The sequence below is a fragment of the Parasteatoda tepidariorum genome, chromosome 5 (assembly GCF_043381705.1).
Source record: "Parasteatoda tepidariorum isolate YZ-2023 chromosome 5, CAS_Ptep_4.0, whole genome shotgun sequence".
In the NCBI taxonomy this organism is placed as follows: domain Eukaryota; kingdom Metazoa; phylum Arthropoda; class Arachnida; order Araneae; family Theridiidae; genus Parasteatoda; species Parasteatoda tepidariorum.
In genome coordinates this window covers 18,495,909-18,514,930 of record NC_092208.1, presented here as the reverse complement: position 1 = coordinate 18,514,930, position 19,022 = coordinate 18,495,909, and the positions used below count along the sequence as shown (strand labels likewise).

The window sequence follows — 19,022 nt, the reverse complement described above, 5'->3', positions numbered from 1 at the left end:
AACAAATCTCCCATTGATAATGATTTAAGTAAACACAATGAAAAAAATTTTAATATATAAATTATAAAATTTATAATGTGTAATAAGATGTATAATTTGTGATAAAATGTATAACGTGTAATAAAATATATAATGCTCAATAAAATGTATAATGTGCTCAACTTTTTAAGGGGAGGAGAGACACTTTTAAATAAGTTGAGATTTTCATAAAGTGGTTGATTTATTTGCTATAAATTTTTCCTATGGATCTGACTTCTAAATAAATGTTTACCTGTACGCAAAGAATCTTTTAACTGTCAACCCGCTTAAATTTTAATAATAAAATGCCACGCCGACGAGAATGGCATGGAATGTGCTGTTCCAAAGTTCGAAAAATGACAAATAAAAGTAGCCCATTAATTACTTATATCTACCTGGGCAGCTTGCAAATGACTGCTTCTCCTACATTCGTTGAGATGAGAATACTTACTGTCCCGACGGGTGAAAAATTGCAATGTTAGCATACATTGCGAAGTAGGTAAAAAAAAGTAAAATACCAAAATGTAGAGCATCATCGACTTAAACCGGATTGCTTGTGTAAAAAAAAAATCAGGGAAGCAGTCTTTCGTTTGATCATGATTCCTTTTCGTGTGACATGCCAAAAAAATCGAAAGGAAAAATAAAAAGATTTTTCAAGACACAAAATGTAGAAATACGAAGAGTGCACAAAGAGTAAAAGTTTGGTCTGGTGTACATTGAAATAGGCGATAACAATCAAAACGCTTGATATCATTTTCCATATATCTACCACATACAACTCGTACGAGGTCTGTTGCAATCCCTTCAGAGATACTAAAAGAAAATAAAAGTCTTCTTAATGGAGGGCTGTTCTATACTAACATAACAGAATACAGTAAAACCTGTTTTTGTGCGGTCCTTTTTTATGCGAATTTTTTTGTGCGATTGGTTTTGTGCGATTTTAATTTTGTGCGATTTTTTTGCGCGATTTATTTTTATGCGGTATATGAATCTTAGCGGCGTTAGCACCAGTTTAATGTTTTCTATCAAAGTACATATGCATGTTGTGGACGAACTCTGATTACGTGGTCTCCTTGACCAGTCGACCATCGTCAGAAAAACTGATCACTGACTTTATGGTACCAAAAAACACATCAATTCAAATCCTATGTTCAAGCGACGAAAGAGATTTTCAACCAATTCATTCCAAGAAGATGCGCGTTTTGGATTACGACGAGTAGCAGCAAACTATTTAATGTATAATTTGAAAACTTCTCCATGTATATGNCTATTTTAACAGAACATAATGTTTCTCTAGCGTATTTTCGAAAATATAAATTGTCATGTTGATGAACTTATTAATAAATAGTTCTCTTTTTTTACAGTTGCTAAAGCAGTGATCGAAGGTGCTCCAGACATTTATGTGAAAAGTGGAAGCTCTATAAATTTAACATGCGTCATTACCCAAAGTCCTGTACCACCTGTGTTCGTCTTCTGGTATCACGACGATAGAATGATAAATTATGATTCATCGAGGGGTCAAATAACAGTGAATAAGGCTGGAGTGGACACGGCTCTCTCGAAGCTCTTCATTAAGGACGTGCAGCCATCGGATTCTGGAAATTATACTTGCTGTCCTTCAAATGCTGAGGCTACCAGCATCACAGTACATGTGCTCAATGGTAACTTCTTTCAATAGCATACATTATCTATAGAACGTATTATAAATAACTAATTATTCATGCAAATTAAATCAAAGTTTATCAAAGTATTTATGTGACAGTGCGAATGATGCTTGCAGAATGCTTTATAGGAAATATTTTAGCCAAAGGATCATTATTTGGACGCATATTTTTGTAATTTAATTCATTAGGAAATTTCTCTTTAAGAAATCAAACTGATCGGTGCTTTACCAGCGGGTTTATTTTTGCTTTTTATTTCATTATTTTATTTTTTATACTACTATTTAATGAAATACGAAGTAATAAATTTAATAAACTACTATTTAATTAAATACGAAGCAATAAATTTAATAAACTTCTATTTGATTAAATACTATAAATTACGAAGCAAAGCTATTTAATTGAACTATTTACCTGATAAAAAATGCAGACAACGACAAATGTGTGCCGCAATGAAATGAGAAAATTTCGCTTGAAATAAGAAAATTTCGTGTTAGGCCATGGTATGGTGTTATTGAAACAGCACGAAAAAAATAATTCTGGTAAAATTAACGTACGATATGGTCATGCATTCTGGTAAAAGAACTCGCTCACTGTTGGTAATAAAGCAAAAATATACAGTATTTAAACCTTTTATTTGGTATTTTTTCGTTAATATGGTAACTGTTTACCGGAAATTCCGGTTTCCGGTTCATCACCACACATTTAGTACAAAATACAAAACTGGTGTTAAACCAATGTAAATCTGAGAAAATGTAACTGAATAAATGGGTTTTTGCCATGTCTTAAGGTATCAAGACAAAATTACCAAATTTTATCAAACCTTAAAAAATTTTATTTCGTTGTTAATTTTACCAAAATTATTACCAAATCTCTGGAGGAAAAATTACCGAGTATTTTTGGAACTCCAATGGAGCTAAAGACATGGTAAATTCTGTCACTTTTAGGAATTTTGACCATGCTTTTTTTAGTGAAGAATAAATGAGAACCAAGCATGCAAATTAACACGTAAGTCATTATTTAAAAGCGTATTTCAAGACGCATCCTGCCTTTTCTGTGGCACTAAAATATCAAACACATGAAGAAAAAAGAGTTAAAAAACTGTCCTCTAAAATAAAGCCACATTTTACAGTAGCCGATGTGGCCACCATTATAAAAATGACTTAAAATATATGATGTTGTCTACCATTTATACAAAACCCTGGAGGACATTATCATCAATATTATTCCTGGTTCCGAATATGGCAGACTCCTATTCCGCCGTAGACTGAAAATGCTCTTCCTTCGCCTTATAGCCCTGCTGAGGATTGTAGTATTATATATATTTAAAAAATTGAACTATTTTTACATAATATATTTAATATAATTACATATTAAATAAAATTCGACGTTTTACAAATCAGAACATATTTGTTATTAAATTAAAATTTTGAAACGGTGAATAAAAATGAAGATTTATCAGTTGCAGTTTTAATCTGAAATATAAATTAAAATTGATTGTACTAGTCTAAATTTCAGACGTTACGCATAAATTCTAGTTTTAAAAATATTAGAAAATCAAAATTAAATTTTAAACAACTAAATATTAGTGTAAATAAGCAAGTAGTCTTAGACTTGAAACATAAAGATTATCTTAATTTGAAATGCTACTCATTTTATAAGGTTAAAAGGATTTTAAAATATTTAGATGAAAGAAGGGTAATTATTTAATAATTACAATTTAGGTTTTAACAGTTAGTTATTTTATTTAAAATCCCTAATGTCAAGTTTTCTAAGAGCTAAATGTTTACAAATTGTTGTTTTTGTCTAACTGATTAAGACTTTCAACATTTCAGAAACAATTAGTCTTGACTCAAACCAATTCTTCCGAAATATTTCATTACGATTCAAAATCCCTTTTATCTAGAGAAAATAGAAGGAATTTAACTTTTCTAATAGTACCCAAGAGGCTTTTGAATCGATGTTAAATGTTTAAATAGATTAAGGCATTCTCTCTTATTTTTCAGCAGAAGTTTCGAGTGAATACTTGCGCTGGAAAGTAATATTGATTTCCAAATGCAACTTTTGTTTATTTCATTATTCAAATTTCCATTTTAATGATCGGAAAACTCAGACATAAATTGCAAAAGTCTGAAAGGTTCATTAATAAATGTACTTAATAACGTAGCATTAGTGAATTGTGAGTCTTTCTGTCACAATAAAGATTGGAAATAAAAATCATCGAAAAATTTATATAAAGTTTTTAATGAATGTGTTAAATATTGCAATACAATATATATATATATTACAATATNTCTATAATTTTCATTTGTTTTATCTTCATTTTAAACTTGTATATATATATATATATATATATATGAATTTGCTTTCTCTTGAGACAAAACAGCAATTTCTTTTTTAAGGGAAAAGGGTTCAAAATTTTAAAAAAATGCTTCTTTTAAAGCAAATTATTAACTATTGAAGAAGACAAACTTCTTAGTGGGTGCGATTAGTGAGTTCAAGAATTTTTTACTTGGCTTACTTTATACCACAAGCAACATTTCTCGTATTGTTGTCACTTTAAAACCATTAAAAACAATCGCATAAATTTGTAATATTTCATGTAATTTTACGTATGAAATAATTAAACGTTTAAAAATTTTTTTTTGTTATGGTGACTTTGGTGTGTTATGGTCTTATGGTGTTTGGTGTGTTATGGTCTTATGGTGTGTTATGGTTTTTTTTGTTAAGTGAGAACTTACACGGAAGTCTATTTATTTATATATGTGTTGCCCAAACAAGCTCCAACGAGTTTTTTTTATTAATTATGTATCTAATTTCTTTTTTAAAATTCATTATTCGAAACTGAGTGATAATCTGTCCAGTGATAATCTAAACTGAGTGATCATGATTGACAGTGCGATGGTTTGAATCTCATCGTTAATGCCGTAATATTTCCTCCATTTCTTCAACAAATGAAGAGTTTGCAGTCTCCTGAACTCCCCAATTTGTGATCCTGAGCAATTATAACACGATACTCTCATTCACGCATAGATGGCAGCACGATAAAGCTGCTCCTTTTTTACTGCTCTGAAACCATACTACTTGTAAATGGTTAAAAAAACCGTTTAATTTTGTATCCATGGATTTTTTATTACGCTAGCTTCAAACAAATTCAAAACATTAAAAGTACCTCTATCATAACGATTAATTGAATGGATAGACTACTGTCAGTTATTTAACCATAACTTAAGACTTAAAATTCCAGCAGTGTATAAATAGAAGATCTCAAGATATTTATAAAATTTTTTTTTGTACAATGATTTCTAATTCTAAATATCTATTTTGTAGAGAAAAAGCATTTTATTTTCTTATAAGCAAGCAAAAATCACAACTATAATTGGAAAAAGAATGAATATAAAGATTTCGCATTTAGTCTCTAACTGTAAGGGAAACTAACTTAATGAATGGAACTTTACACCATTACACACCCTACTATAAATGAATGGCTCTATTCTCGTTAAAGATGTTCTCTTTTAACAGTAGAGAAATTAATGGCTTAAAAATATCATCCCAACAAATGTTCGATTAATTTCTTTCCTTTCGGGAAACTCTATTTCTGGCAAATCGTATAAAAGTGATTAAGGACTAAATTAAGGACACAATACTTAGGAAGATTTAATGTGGGTTAGTATAACATTTAACAAAATCACAGTAATGCTATTAAAATAGTAAGGCATTTTTGAACAATTCAATACGATTTCATATAAAATTAGTTAAGTGTTGTTCGAGAATATTTTTAATTGTTTTCAGCGTAAATTTAAAAAAAAATTAAGCTTCTGCGCAGTAAAAGAATTCCAAATCATATTACCGTAGAAATAGCTTACTGCATTTTGAATGCATTTCCGATAAAATCTACTTTACAGTATAATCCATTTCACCGTAAAATTTCCTTTTACCGTAAAATATTATGCCGTAATTTTTACAGAAATATTCTTTTATGGCTGGGATAGCCTAGTTTGTAAGGCATCGGGCCCTTGTCTAAGAGTTCGAGATATCGATCCCGCAGGACAAAGACAGTAGTAACTGGTGACTGGTGCACGTTAAATTTGTCGGGTCACAGAGTTCTCCATGTTCCCATAACAAATCATACCTCTGGGGGGTCATACTTCCTTGTCTCTCAGAATGGTTCAAAATTACAAGGCATTTGTAACCGTAAGTCCTAAATTTAGCCCGGCTGTTCAACGATGGTTATAAAATAAAATTAAAAGTAATATTCATATAATTAGAGCGATTCAGTGATTTTACGGTAATTATTACCACCTGGAAAATTTCGGTATATCAAATTTCTTGTTCCGTATCAAGTAGGGTAAAAGTGAATTTTACTGTAAGAAATTACCGTCGCTCTGAATTCTGGTATTGCTAAATAGACGTTTTTACTGTCATGTGGTTTTGTCACTTGGTGGTTTTGTTGCTTAATTTGGTGGGAAGTTTCTTGCTTACATTTCGCTTCATTAACTGATAATAAGAGGAAACTGATGGTTCAATGCAGTGAATACTACTAGTCTAAATGCTAGTTTCTACGCGGAACAAAGATGATCATCAACATTTAAGAGAGAGAAAATAGTTAAAACCCAAAAATGTCGGAAAAACTTTATGTGCATAAATACAGCTCATTCGACTTGTCATAAATACAGCTCATATAATTACTTACATAACGTTTTCTTTTTATTTAGTGTTATTGCCATAATTGAACATCTTATTTATATGGAATTGAAAAGACACAGATTCCTTCACATTCACTTCTTGTAATTTTCACGTATTCTGGTGACGAGTTAAATAGTGTAATTAAACTTAAATTGAAAATCAGGAATAAAATATATTTGCCAAGATCTATTTTAGATATTCCGCATTATTTTATATTACACATTGAGGAAGAACATGAATATTTTCGTGGCTAGGGGAACTATATGACGAATAATTCATACTTCATATACACCTGTATGAATCTAAATCTCTTATGTGGTCAGTTCAGGGCCAGAGTAAAATTAGAAGATCTGCTGTTGGGATTTACGCCTGAGTCAGTCGGGTTTTAGAAAAGTAACTGATGCCCTAAACCCGGGCTTATAGTTCAAAACGTACTGCCTAGACTAAACTTTTTGCTCAGCTCTATTTTCACTAAAAGTATGAACGATTTGCAAAATATTAACAAATGCTGTAAACGGAACTTTTTTGGTATCCAAAACCATAGGAAAATGCAGAAACTGAAAGTTATGAACAAATTTAATGCAAAGTAATATAAATATTAGCTTAAAATAAGGTTAAAATAAAGTCTCAATGGTTTCAATATCATCCATATATCATTGAAATAGGAAAAATATCAGAAAAGTAAAGCATCAGAAATGTCATTTGTCAATTGCAGACCTAGTGTCAAATTCGGTAATTCTCAGACTTTATTATTTTTGGTCGAACTCTGCAACAAAAATGTCAAATTCTCAGACTGTATTTAAAGACTCTGTTACAGAAGAGTCAAACTCTGTCGCTTCCTCACTAACCCTACATGGAAACAAAAGATTCAAGAAAAACTATCGCAGTGTACGGTAAAGAAATTTCTGGTAAAGAAAAAAAAAGCATAATGAAACCAAAACGTACGGAAATTAAACCATTCATATGGTAATGGTTTACTTGAAATCTAAATTTTGAAAACTATGGTTTTTATTATTACACAATTAGAAAAAATACGAAACTGAAAAGTAAATTTAACAGAATAAGTCGTTTTTAGGCCACGTTTTGATGTATCATGACTAAATTTTACCAAATTTACCAAATGTTACCATATGTTATAAAATTACATTTTATTGTTAGGTGATGGTGATTATCAAAGTGCCCGTAAAAATTATTGTGCTTTTTGGTGTTCCCAAAGAGCTGAAAACACGGTAAACTTTACCATGTTCTTGTCGTTTTAAACATACTTTTTGTCAGTGTAAATTACCAATGGCGAGGTGGCCGGTGAAAATATCACACCCTAACTTAAAACATCTCTGGAACATATTTATACCTATATTCAAACACAGCGACATTAGAAAACAATAAATATAAATGTGTTGAAATACACCAGCAGGAGGTACCTGTAGAAGAAATTAGTTTGCGCATTTTAATAATGCTTTTTGTTTAAATTATTTTGAGTTACTTTATTACGAGAATAAATTTAATTACGCATTAACAAAAAAGTTAAAATTCAGCTGTTATATGACAAGTAGACTAACTGAAAACTGGCATAGATTTTCAACTAAATTATAAAGAACAATTCTTATATTTCTGTCTATTTACCACGTACCTTCCATTTAAACATTTTCTGGTATCCAAGGATCATTAAATAATTTTTTTTTTTCAGAAACATTTTTCGTCACGTCTTAACGTAATAGGTCTCTAGATTCTGTCCTAGTCTAAAGCAATTATTATTCGCAGCAAGAAATCATTAATTTTAAACTATTACTAATGGGAGAAAACACCATTAAATTTTTGACTTGGTTTTTTTGCGGAAAGAAATAGTTATTGTTTTAAAAATACTTTTCAAACTGTATCTCAATTAGTCATTTTTTTTTCTCATCTTGAAAGCAGGTAAAAATTAAAATATTTGAAAAAATAAATAGTTTGTTTAGACAAAATTATTGTATTTTTTTTTTTTTTTATGTCTCCGAATTTTAGTTAGGTTATAAATAAAGTGTTGATTACATTTTATGGCCTTGCATTTGAATAATGACTCTTAAATTAAATTTTGTAACATTTTATTTTGTTTAAAAGTAAATTTGCTTGGCATGCTTATTTTTATTTTGCGCCACTTGCTAACTTAGATTTAATTACGTTGATTCAATACTAAATTTCGTCTTTTAGTGTATTATTAATTATTGAATCCATTTAAAAATACCAAATATTGTTTTCTAATTTAAGACCGTACTACTAATGTTTTATAAAGTACTTTTATAAGGTATTGGGAAAAATTTGAATTCGTGGAGAACTTTTTGAGGGAACGTGGAGAGGAAAACCACCAAAATCTCCCATGGTTACCCTGACGGCAAGGGGACTTTATATATANGAAAAATATATATATATATATATATATAGAGAGAGAGAGAGAGAGAGAAAGCATTATAAGAAAATAAAATATTTTAAAATATTTTTCTTAAGCAAATTACAGAAATTCAGTTAAAAAAAAGTACTAAACCAATTAATTTAATGCTTACTCTGCGCTGTATGGTAAGTAACCTGACGCTAGATAAAATACTTTCCATGTAAAAAATTTTATTAAAATGGAATTAGATTTGTAGGAAGGAATAAGTGTAATAGTTTTAGATGTAGCTTCAAAACTAGCTATAAGGAGTGCAAAAAAAGTGAAAAACTCTAAAATACGAATAGTTTTAATCAAGAGGGAGGTTTTTTTTTTTTTTTTTTTTTTATTTATTTGGGGGGGGGGGTTCCAGACACTCACAAAATTTTGCCTCGATTTCGAAGAAAATTAGTTGAGGGGAGAGTTTAGAATGTCCTTAAATGGTGAATCTTCCAAGTCTCCGCTATCTTTCCTAGGGCAAAAAATTATTTCATCCATTTAATTTCTTTTGAGGGGGAATGCAAATAAAACGCATGAATAAAAATTTAACGCATGAAGAGTGAGGTGTAGCAGGGAGGGATAATTTCCCCTTAAATTGTAGGAAAAAAAATCTCTCTTCTTTTTTTTCTTCAATTTTCTCACTTTCTTTAAAGATATTCAATGTTTATTCAAACTATAATTTCCAAAACATAATGAAACAATAAAAATAGTTAGCTGAAATATCGGCCAATAGCGGTTGAGAGGAATATAGGTTATAAAGTTCTCGTACCATTTAAGTTTTTGAAAAGTGTTTTTAAAAATATGATTATTCCTCTCTTTCTGTCAAAGTTGTTACTAAGTATTGTCATTAGATAAAGGATTTTTTGGGATGGGCAAAAGGGAAGAAAAATGATTTATATCGTTCCTCTCCACAGAGCACGCCACTTATGATTTCTAAAGAATTACAGAGTAGTGAACGCTCTAGCGGAAAAATTAGGAAGCTTCTTTACATGGAAATCCATGTTGATGAATCAAGTAGTTTTATACATGTGTTAAGTTCCTGTTTCGGTTAATCGGTTACATTAAAGCGAGCCGTGATGGCGCAGGGGATAGAGCTTTCGCCTCCCAATGAGGCAAACCAGGATCGAATCCCGGCGATGGCCAGTCGATAAGAATCCGCATCCGGCTTGCACCGGTCACAGTGATGACGTGAAATATCCTCAGTGGTAGACGGATCAGGGATTAGAGTCCCCTTGCCATCAGGCTAACTGTAGGGGGTTCTCGTGGTCTTCCTCTCCATGTAACGCAACTGCGGGTTAGTTCCATCAAAAAATCTTCCGCGAGGACAAACTTCTCTCTATACTTGATCCAGGAGTTCCCTTGTCTTCTGGGTTGGGTTCGAAATTACAAGGTTGCGGAGTTGAACATTGGAAGTCGTAACCCAAAAAATTGGGTATGCTCTTCAACGACGGTTGTAAAAAAAATCGGTTATACTGGTTTTCAATGAATGTGATAATTGAGCATCCTGTGTAAGTATATTCTAAAACTAAAGTGATGTACAGTGGGCCAAAAAAATACAACTGTTCACCCTGAATAACTTTTAATCTAATGATCAGATCATCACGTTATAGGACTCAATTTTAATGGTTCAAGGGGGTGAGCTCGATAATGCTACTTAATTGGTGCAGATGATATTTTAAAATACGAAATCAGTCACAAAAACGTACATTCTCTGAAGAAACATACTCTTCTTTCGATGCATTCAGATATCTAACCCTAAAATATAGGAGGTAGTCACAATCTGGAAAATTGATCCCTGTTTTTTTGGTCAGAAGAGAGATCCGAAATTTGGACCCTTCACTGCTAATTTTAGTTTTTGAGTATTTCGCCTTTTCTCGTTAATTCTTGAAGTGAATTGAAATTTTTCTTGCACACAATAATAAAAATTTGCTTATCCATACATAATTCAATGCTAAAAATATTTTTTAATAAATATGCATAGTTTTTTTATTATTTTATTCAATTAGTGTCGAAAAAATTTTCTGATGTAAGACATACATTTTTTATATCATTTTAAAAAAGCGTAATTTTATATTAATCAGCTCCTGAGAAATTGAATTTTAAAAAGTCGTATAGTTAAAATTCGCTTACGATGTGGCACTAATTAATTAACACATTTAGAGTTTACCCTAGAACTATTATGATCGAGTCCTACACGCTTGAAATTTACAATACTTTCGTAACATTATGTTCCACTTACATTTTATAGGTTATTTATACTCATAACTGTTAAAAACACTAATATCACATTTCTCGATTCGTAGGTAAGACGAATTGGGCGACCGGTTTCATAAATCATACCACTTGCAGACCTTGTGGAAACAATTATAGTGCTTACTGCCCAAATATTATTACCGAAAATATAATTTAAGTAGATGAATATTTGCATTCCTAAACTAAAATATTTCAATTATAATTGTCCACAATTTGTAACTTGCAAAAGGAAAATGTGAAAAGGGAACATAAGAGAATTAATTGTTTCCAAACCTTGTGGAAACAATTAATTTTTAGTGCATACGTCACAAATATTATTGCAGAAAAAGTAATTAAAGTGGATGAATATCCGCATTCCAAAATTAAAATATTTCAAATATTATTGTACGTAATTTGTGAATTATAAAAACGTAAATGTGAAAACTTGTGCTATTTAAATAACTCTTCTCTATGCATTTGATTTTCAAAATTACTCTATTTTGCAGGAGAAAAGCCAGCTGCGATGCAGCATGACGCCAATCCAGGATATTCCTTGTCTTGTCCATCCCAGCCTCATCGAATTCTTCAATGGCTCATAGTACTTTTGTGGTTTATACTCAGGTGACCGACTCATATCATCAACTGAAACCAAAAAAAAAAAAAAAAAAGAAACACTCAAAAGCCGAACTTGGCGACAGACTCAAACTTCATTTTATTTTGGGTTTTGTTCTAACTGAGAGTGAACCAGATTTGGAACTGTTTCTAAAATGCAACAGATTTTACCACAACTCGGAAGTGACAAAGTTGCCATTTTAAGAAACTTGTACTGAGTTCTTATGTATTTATTCAATACGTTGTAGAATAAAATATAACTCCGGATAAATCTTCGTGACGTACTAAAGATGAATCGCTCGAGGTAACGATGATATTCAACAAGGTGCTTTAGGTAAATCACTCAAAAACATTGATGTGTTGAACGTTTATTTTCCCTTTAAAGAATAAGGGAGTGTTGAATTGAAAGTGAAAGTTACAATTACTGCTCATCTTTAAACTTTAAGTTTTGTTCGAGAGACAGTAATATGAGAATACAATCAAATGTATTGTTTTCTTTTTTTTTATTCGATATAAAAAAACAGATGTTTTTTATCTATTTTGTAAAAAGAAATTTAAAAACATCTAATTGTTACTTATTTAAATAATTTTTACAGGAGAAATTTGAGCAATTTAAGCGAGTGATGCTTGTGCATTGTTACTAAAATATTTTCGGAATTGAAATAAATTGTGATGCCAAACGTAATCACTCATGAGCATTTTTTTGCAGTCTATTAATTATTAGAAATTTTATATTTTGTTAATAATATATTATTTATTAAATTTTAAACTTATTATTAAATCATATATTATTGAAGAGATTAAAAAAGTTCTTAGATTCAAACTGGACATTGTCTCTAAATTTAAGAAATAATAAACAAAAATAATAATTGTGTTCGAAATTTTTTTAAAACTTCTAAATATTCTTAAACAAAAACATCATGACTTTTAAAAAAGATAATTAATAACCTGTGGTTTGCAAAATGTTAAAAACGTTTTAAGTTAAACAAATTTTATAAAATGAAATTTTTAATTTTAATTAAAATAAAATAGTTTAATTACATATATGTTACAACAATGTAATAACTAATTATAATGAATTATTTATATAAAACCGGTTGTGTAATAATTAAGAACTTGTTTCGAATTGACTGAAAAGGTCTCATCGATTTGTTCTATNAGATTTGTGGAATTACACAAATGTGGGAAAAGGCACTTTTTTTTCCTTTGAATCTTTCTAGCAATATACGAAATGATTTTTAAACAAAATTCTCTAATATTCGTCGTTCCCTTTATTAGGTTTTAAAAAAGTAAAAAATAAATGAAACATGAATTAATGAAACATTCCCAAGTTTTTCGAGATAAATAATAGTGACACTAACTCACAAATCCAAAATAGTTTTAAAAAAATATTTTATTTATACAAAATTATTTTTTGTCCTAAAATAAGCGGTTGTTGATGTAACCAACTATTTGGAGGATGAAAGTGTTATAAATGGCTGAAACCAGAAACTTTTAGCCAGTAACATATATACTTGTCTATGATGAAAAATAACTTATTTTAGATTTAAAGAACTGAGTGATTTTCTCTAGTCAAGACTTCATCGCTCAAGGACTTATGAAGAGATTGTTAATGTGCATCGTACGTTTATGTTGCATGTAATGGTTCATAATGTATAAAATATGAATAAAGTATTAAACTGTTCATTTTAAATGGTGCATTTGTTTTTTTAAACCTACACTGTTTTTCTCATAGCACATATTTATTTAATGATCCTAATAACATTTATTTAATTCTCAGGTCTAATTTTAAACACAAAGAAAGAACTTTGTGCTTGAACTTAGACATTTATTAATATTTCCTTTTCCAAATATGCGGTTGTTGATCAGACCAAATATTTGGTGGATGAAAGTGCTATAAATAGTTGAAACCAGATACCATTAGTCTGTGACATATAAATGTCTACGCTGCAAAAGGATCTGACTGATTTTCTCTAGTTAAAACTTCATCACTCAAGAACTTATAAAGATATTATTAATGTACAACGCACGTTTATTTTGCAGATACTGATTCATAATGCATACAGTAACACTAAAGTATAATACGATTCATTTTAAATATTGTATTCTTTAAAAAAAACACAGTTATCCTCAAAGTACAACTTCATTTAATGATTCTAATGATCTTTATTTAATTTTTCCAAGCTCAAACAAAGACAGAACTGAAGTAAATCTCTAAATTGCTTCTTTTTTATAATTAGTTGCTATGCATCATAAAAATAGTAAGTAAAATAGCAATGTTTTTAACAACGTCTGCACGGAGAAAACAATTTTGGAAAACTTACGGTATTTCATGGTAATGAGATTTATAGGGGAAAAAACATAATTCTGAAGTTAAAACATTAATTTGCGATATTTCCATTCACTGATCACTTTTCCATTCATATTATAACAGTTTATCGAAAATTCTGGTTTTTAAAATTATAGTCTTTATTACCGGTCGGGAAAGGGCCGGTATACCCTAGTCGGTAGGGCGCTGGGCCCATGCCCGAGAGTTCGTGGGTTCAAACCCCGCCGGCCAAGGACTCCCCGTGTAGTAAAGTGACTGATGCACGTTAAATCTGTCGAGTCGCATAAGTCCTCCATGTTCCCATGACAAATCAATACCTCTGGGGGTACTGGATTGGAGATCGATCGTTCTCTGATTCACGTCAAAATTACGATCTGTGGATGAATGAATGGATGTATGAATGGATCCGCCCTATGACGCATGTGTGGCGTTTGGTGTGACGTATGGTGTGGCAGAAGTCGAATTCTTGACCATAGATGGCGCCACTGGAAAGCAAGAACAATTGCACCCCCTCTGCCTAAACAGGCATACGTCAACAATATTACTACAGATTTTGTAAAATAGAACAGAAAAACAGAGCTGAAGGCTAAATTTAACTGAATAAATGGTTTTTACGCCAATCTCTAAAGAACCATGATGAAATTACCAACTCATTAGCCAATTTTTATCATATAATGTAAAATTATATTTTATTGTTAATTTTACCAAAATCATTACCAAAGCGATTGGGTTAAAATTATCGAGCTTTTTGGTGTTCCCAAAGAGAGAGAAGCATGGTTAAGTTTACTTTCTTCTGATACTTTTAACCATATTTTTTCTCAGTGTATAAATAAAGTGATTTTGAGAATGTGTATTTAACACGTGTATCTGTTTTAAAAAAAAGCCAAATTTTAGTCGTCAGTTTTCTTACCAACTCTTGAAAACCAACAATACAATCTTTGAATAATATTTTGTGTTTTCACATTTAATAGCATACATAATAAAAACTTAATAAACATTAAATAACCCGGCCCCCCTAACAGAGGGAATACGGAGAAGTTTTCCATAATTAATAATTCATTTTTAAGAATTACTTTCTAATGTTCTAAAAATATTACTAAAAATTACTTTCAAATGTTCTGTCTGTAAAAATTTTGTTTTATTTAAAAATGTCAAAATTTCAAGAGACTCTAATGCGAAGTGCAGAATGTCTAATAAATGAAAAGATTAATTCCTAATAATAATTAATTTATTAAGGAAACATAATTAATGATCGCAACCTTTTTTTAATTTCCAGCTAATTAAATAATAACTAAATTATGCATAAAAGTTAATTAAAAATGTAACAAATCTAACAAATTTCTTCTGTCTGTTGTAAAACATTTTTATTTGAAATAACTTGAAAAAGAAATGTCTTATATGTTTAATTAAACATTTGATAACCTGCTGTTATTGACGAATATTATTTTTTTAGAAAAGTTCCCAAAGAGGGACAATGAACAATCTGTTAAACTATAATTTTTGTTTGAAAATAATAAACTTATTTTGTGTGTAGTTTTTGCATTCTTTTTTAATAAATAAGCTCAATATTTTAATGATATCCAAGAAATGTTAATTTGGAGTTTATATTTAAACTTAAATAAGGCAATTTATTGTTTAATTTTTCAATTAAAACCTTTATAAATCTGCAATTTGAATATACAAAAAGATTTTAATTGCAATTACTTTGTAATTAATCGTAACGCATCAGAATTTCCAGAATTTCAATTTCTGTATAAACAATTAAAATCAAAAACTGGATAAAGACGGAAGTATAATTTCGGAAGAATGTGCCCAAAATAATCTTAANTTAACACATTATTTAGCATATATATATATACACTATATATATATATATTTTCACTGTTTGTTAATTGGTAAGTATAATTATTAATAATATTATATTATTAATTGCAGAAGTTGATTGAGGAATTGAGGAAATGAGACTATGTTACATATTTTCTAGAGACAATGTGCATTTATTATTGGAAAAAACAATTCAAATATCTACAGTTCAAATATAGAGAATGATAAAACTGAAATTGGACGATTTCCAAACAGCAATGATGAAGATTTCTGAGTCTTCTTACCAAAATGAAACCTAAATAAGTACCTCAGTAAGATGTGTGATTACCTATCGCACTGATGCACATTTTACATCTGTTATTCATGTTGTCCACTAAGCTATCAAAGAGTCCTTGGGGGACATTGTCCCACTCCTCTCTCACGGTGGTGTTCAGCTCTTTCACGGTTTGGAAAGGGTGCGTTCTTTAAGAGACATGTCTGTCATGGACATCCTAAATATACACTATAGGCTTAGGTCTGAGGAGTGCCCAAGCAATAGCATAATGTCAATATATTGATTACTTGTGCTTCGAAACTACATCACATTAAGTGTGTGCCCTGCATTGTCGCCCATAAACAGATATTATTGGCCTACCACTCCCTTAAAAAGACGTACATTATCTAGAATAATCTCTGTGTGATACCTCTGTCCTGTAACATTACCTCGCTCAAAGATGTAAAGCAGTGCTCAGCCACTGTGCGTAATGTCTGCATATACCAACGCGATGGCCACAATGATCACGTTCATGGACTTTTGTAGTTCCCCCTGTAGTTCCCCCACTCTGACCGGTAACCAAAAGAGCTAGTCACAGTGTGGTCTTCCCCTGTAGTTCCCCCACTCTGACCGGTATCCAAAAGAGCTAGTCACAATGAACTGAAATTCGTCAAAGAACATCACTTTGGACTACAGCTAGACACCCCAACCAATGTGTTCCTTACACCGACGTAATCATTATCGACGATGGCGTGGTAAATGCGGGATGCATCGTGCATTCTGTGCATGCAAACCAATATCCTTTGTGCCCTTTTTTATCGTGGGGAAAACATATCGTTCCTTTTGAAGTGTGCTGTTCCTACACCGCATGCTATTGCAGAGCATCTCCTCCTTCAGTGGTCTTTTTTAAACACGAGATGACACTTTTTGACACTCCTGTTACTGTGGCCTCAGTGGTGACACTACATGCTCGTCCGTGATTGTAACAACTTAAGTCAAAACTTGCTAACATTTTGCGCTTAATTATTGCAAGACCACACTGAATTTCACAGAAATGAGTTCAACGAAATATGGTGCTATTTTGGTCAAATAAGCTATTTTGTGCCATTATGGTGTGCAATTTTTGTCATCATGAATTTTCGAATGAAGTGATTGTGTGTGCAGACTTTTATACAGATAATGGATACTGCTCTATAACTCTCTCTCCACTTGATTTTACTGTTATTGGTCGACCTTTCAGAAGACTACTTTGCGTAAATTAGTTGTTCCTTAGCAACTGTCAAGCAGTCTGCATACATACATATATTACACACGCTCACACACACATACACACACACATATACACACATATACAAGGTATCCTTNTATATATATAGATGGGTGAGAAAAAAATCGCAGTAGCCGACATTGTCAAATCTGGGCAAAACGCATTTCTACGTGCTATTGGTAGGTGAAAGGGAACTCAAGAAGTTGACAAGAGAATGGTATTTCCTATGAATAAAACCGGATTCCAGGATATTAAGAATTAAGATGAGTATCATTTTTAAGCAATCGTAACTTGAGGTCATTTACTACCATCTTCATATTTTTTGCTTCAAAAAATATGAAGATGATATTAAATCATACAAGTACATCTCTCTGATTCAGCTGATTCTTGGATTCTCGGATCTTGGAGCTTTCTGATTCATGGATTAAACATTTAATAGACTTCTCAAACCTAAAATTATTTACAGAATTCAGTAGATTTCATGCATAGAATTTTTAATTTTTATATTGATATTTTCATGTCATTATCTAGTTATATTAAGTTCATAACACTTTTTATATTTTATCATTTTCAACTCTCTACGCATTTACTTTGTTTAAGTGACAGTAATCTCTTGGCATAACCTGATTACCGAAGACTAGAATATCTGTTACCTATCATTTCAATTTCTGTGAATTTTTTCCGTGATTCAATAACAAAACAGTTATTTAAAAAATTAATTACCTACTCATTCACTAATGAGAAAATAATTTCCTTAAGTACATTAACACTTCATTAAATTATGTTTCAATTTACAGAAGGCTGAAAAAATACTTTCTCTTTTAATTAGTTCTCTTAAGCTTTCACAAAATTGTTTCATTTTCTCATACAATTATTTACTCCTTCAGGCATTGCTAGAATATCCCCCGAATATCCACGGATAATTACCTGAAGCAAGACATTTCTGTCCTCGCATAAATGCTTACAATACTTTAATATATGACATAAATTTTTTCCGCTCTTTTCATTTGGCGCTGTTCTCCCAAGATTGACTGCCTTTGCTTTTTTCCATCCTTGAGGGAACAGTTATTAGTCTGCTTTGAAATAACTTTATTTGCTTTTTGGCGCTTATGAACAACATCAGGATTTTCCCTCTTCGAGAATAAGTTTTTTTTCCTACTGTGTTTTTTTCTCTATTTTGTGTGTTATTATTATGTATCTTTTTCGTTTAGGATACAAAAAAGCAAAGTTGGATATGTTGAGCTTTTATGAATGAGCTGTCTCCAAAAGCTCAACATAAATTATTCTGGGTGACAAAAATAAGCATTTAAAGAATCTTAGGAAATGTCATTTAATGATTATGTGGTGCCACATGCGGAGACAAATGACGCGAGATATATAACATTTAGAAAATAGGGCAAGTGTTTTGGTGGAAATATTTAGAGCGTGGCAAATGATTAGAAAGCTTTACTCGCACTTAGTTTCGAACTTTAAATTTTGCATTGAATAGAATTTTGTAAATGTAAGCTTAGATTGCGTTTATCGATTGGATGAGCTTTGGGATTTTCCTTCAGGGAAAATATATTGAGAAGAGATTTGCTTAGTTGTTTAGGATAACAAATCAAAAACTGATTAGTATTTCTTCGATTGTTCATGGTATCTTAATCTACAGTAATTTCACAACTTATGCTTTGTTTTCACTATGAATCATTGCTATTTAAACTGTTTATATATATATATATTAATTCCTAATAATAATT

The 19,022-nt window shown here is 30.8% G+C and overlaps 1 protein-coding gene across 1 annotated transcript in view; it reads left to right on the top strand.

Moving 5' to 3' along the window:
- The window catches only part of LOC107450041 (neurotrimin-like), a 288,112-nt gene extending 276,442 nt beyond the window's left edge, over positions 1 to 11,670 (top strand). Inside the window, exons 4-5 of the mRNA XM_043043209.2 lie at positions 1,383 to 1,679; positions 11,505 to 11,670. Of these exons, the coding sequence (XP_042899143.1) occupies positions 1,383 to 1,679; positions 11,505 to 11,623 (416 nt within the window). The 3' untranslated portion in view covers positions 11,624 to 11,670. The remainder of the gene's footprint in view (positions 1 to 1,382; positions 1,680 to 11,504) is intronic.
- Positions 11,671 to 19,022: the final 7,352 nt, after the last annotated feature.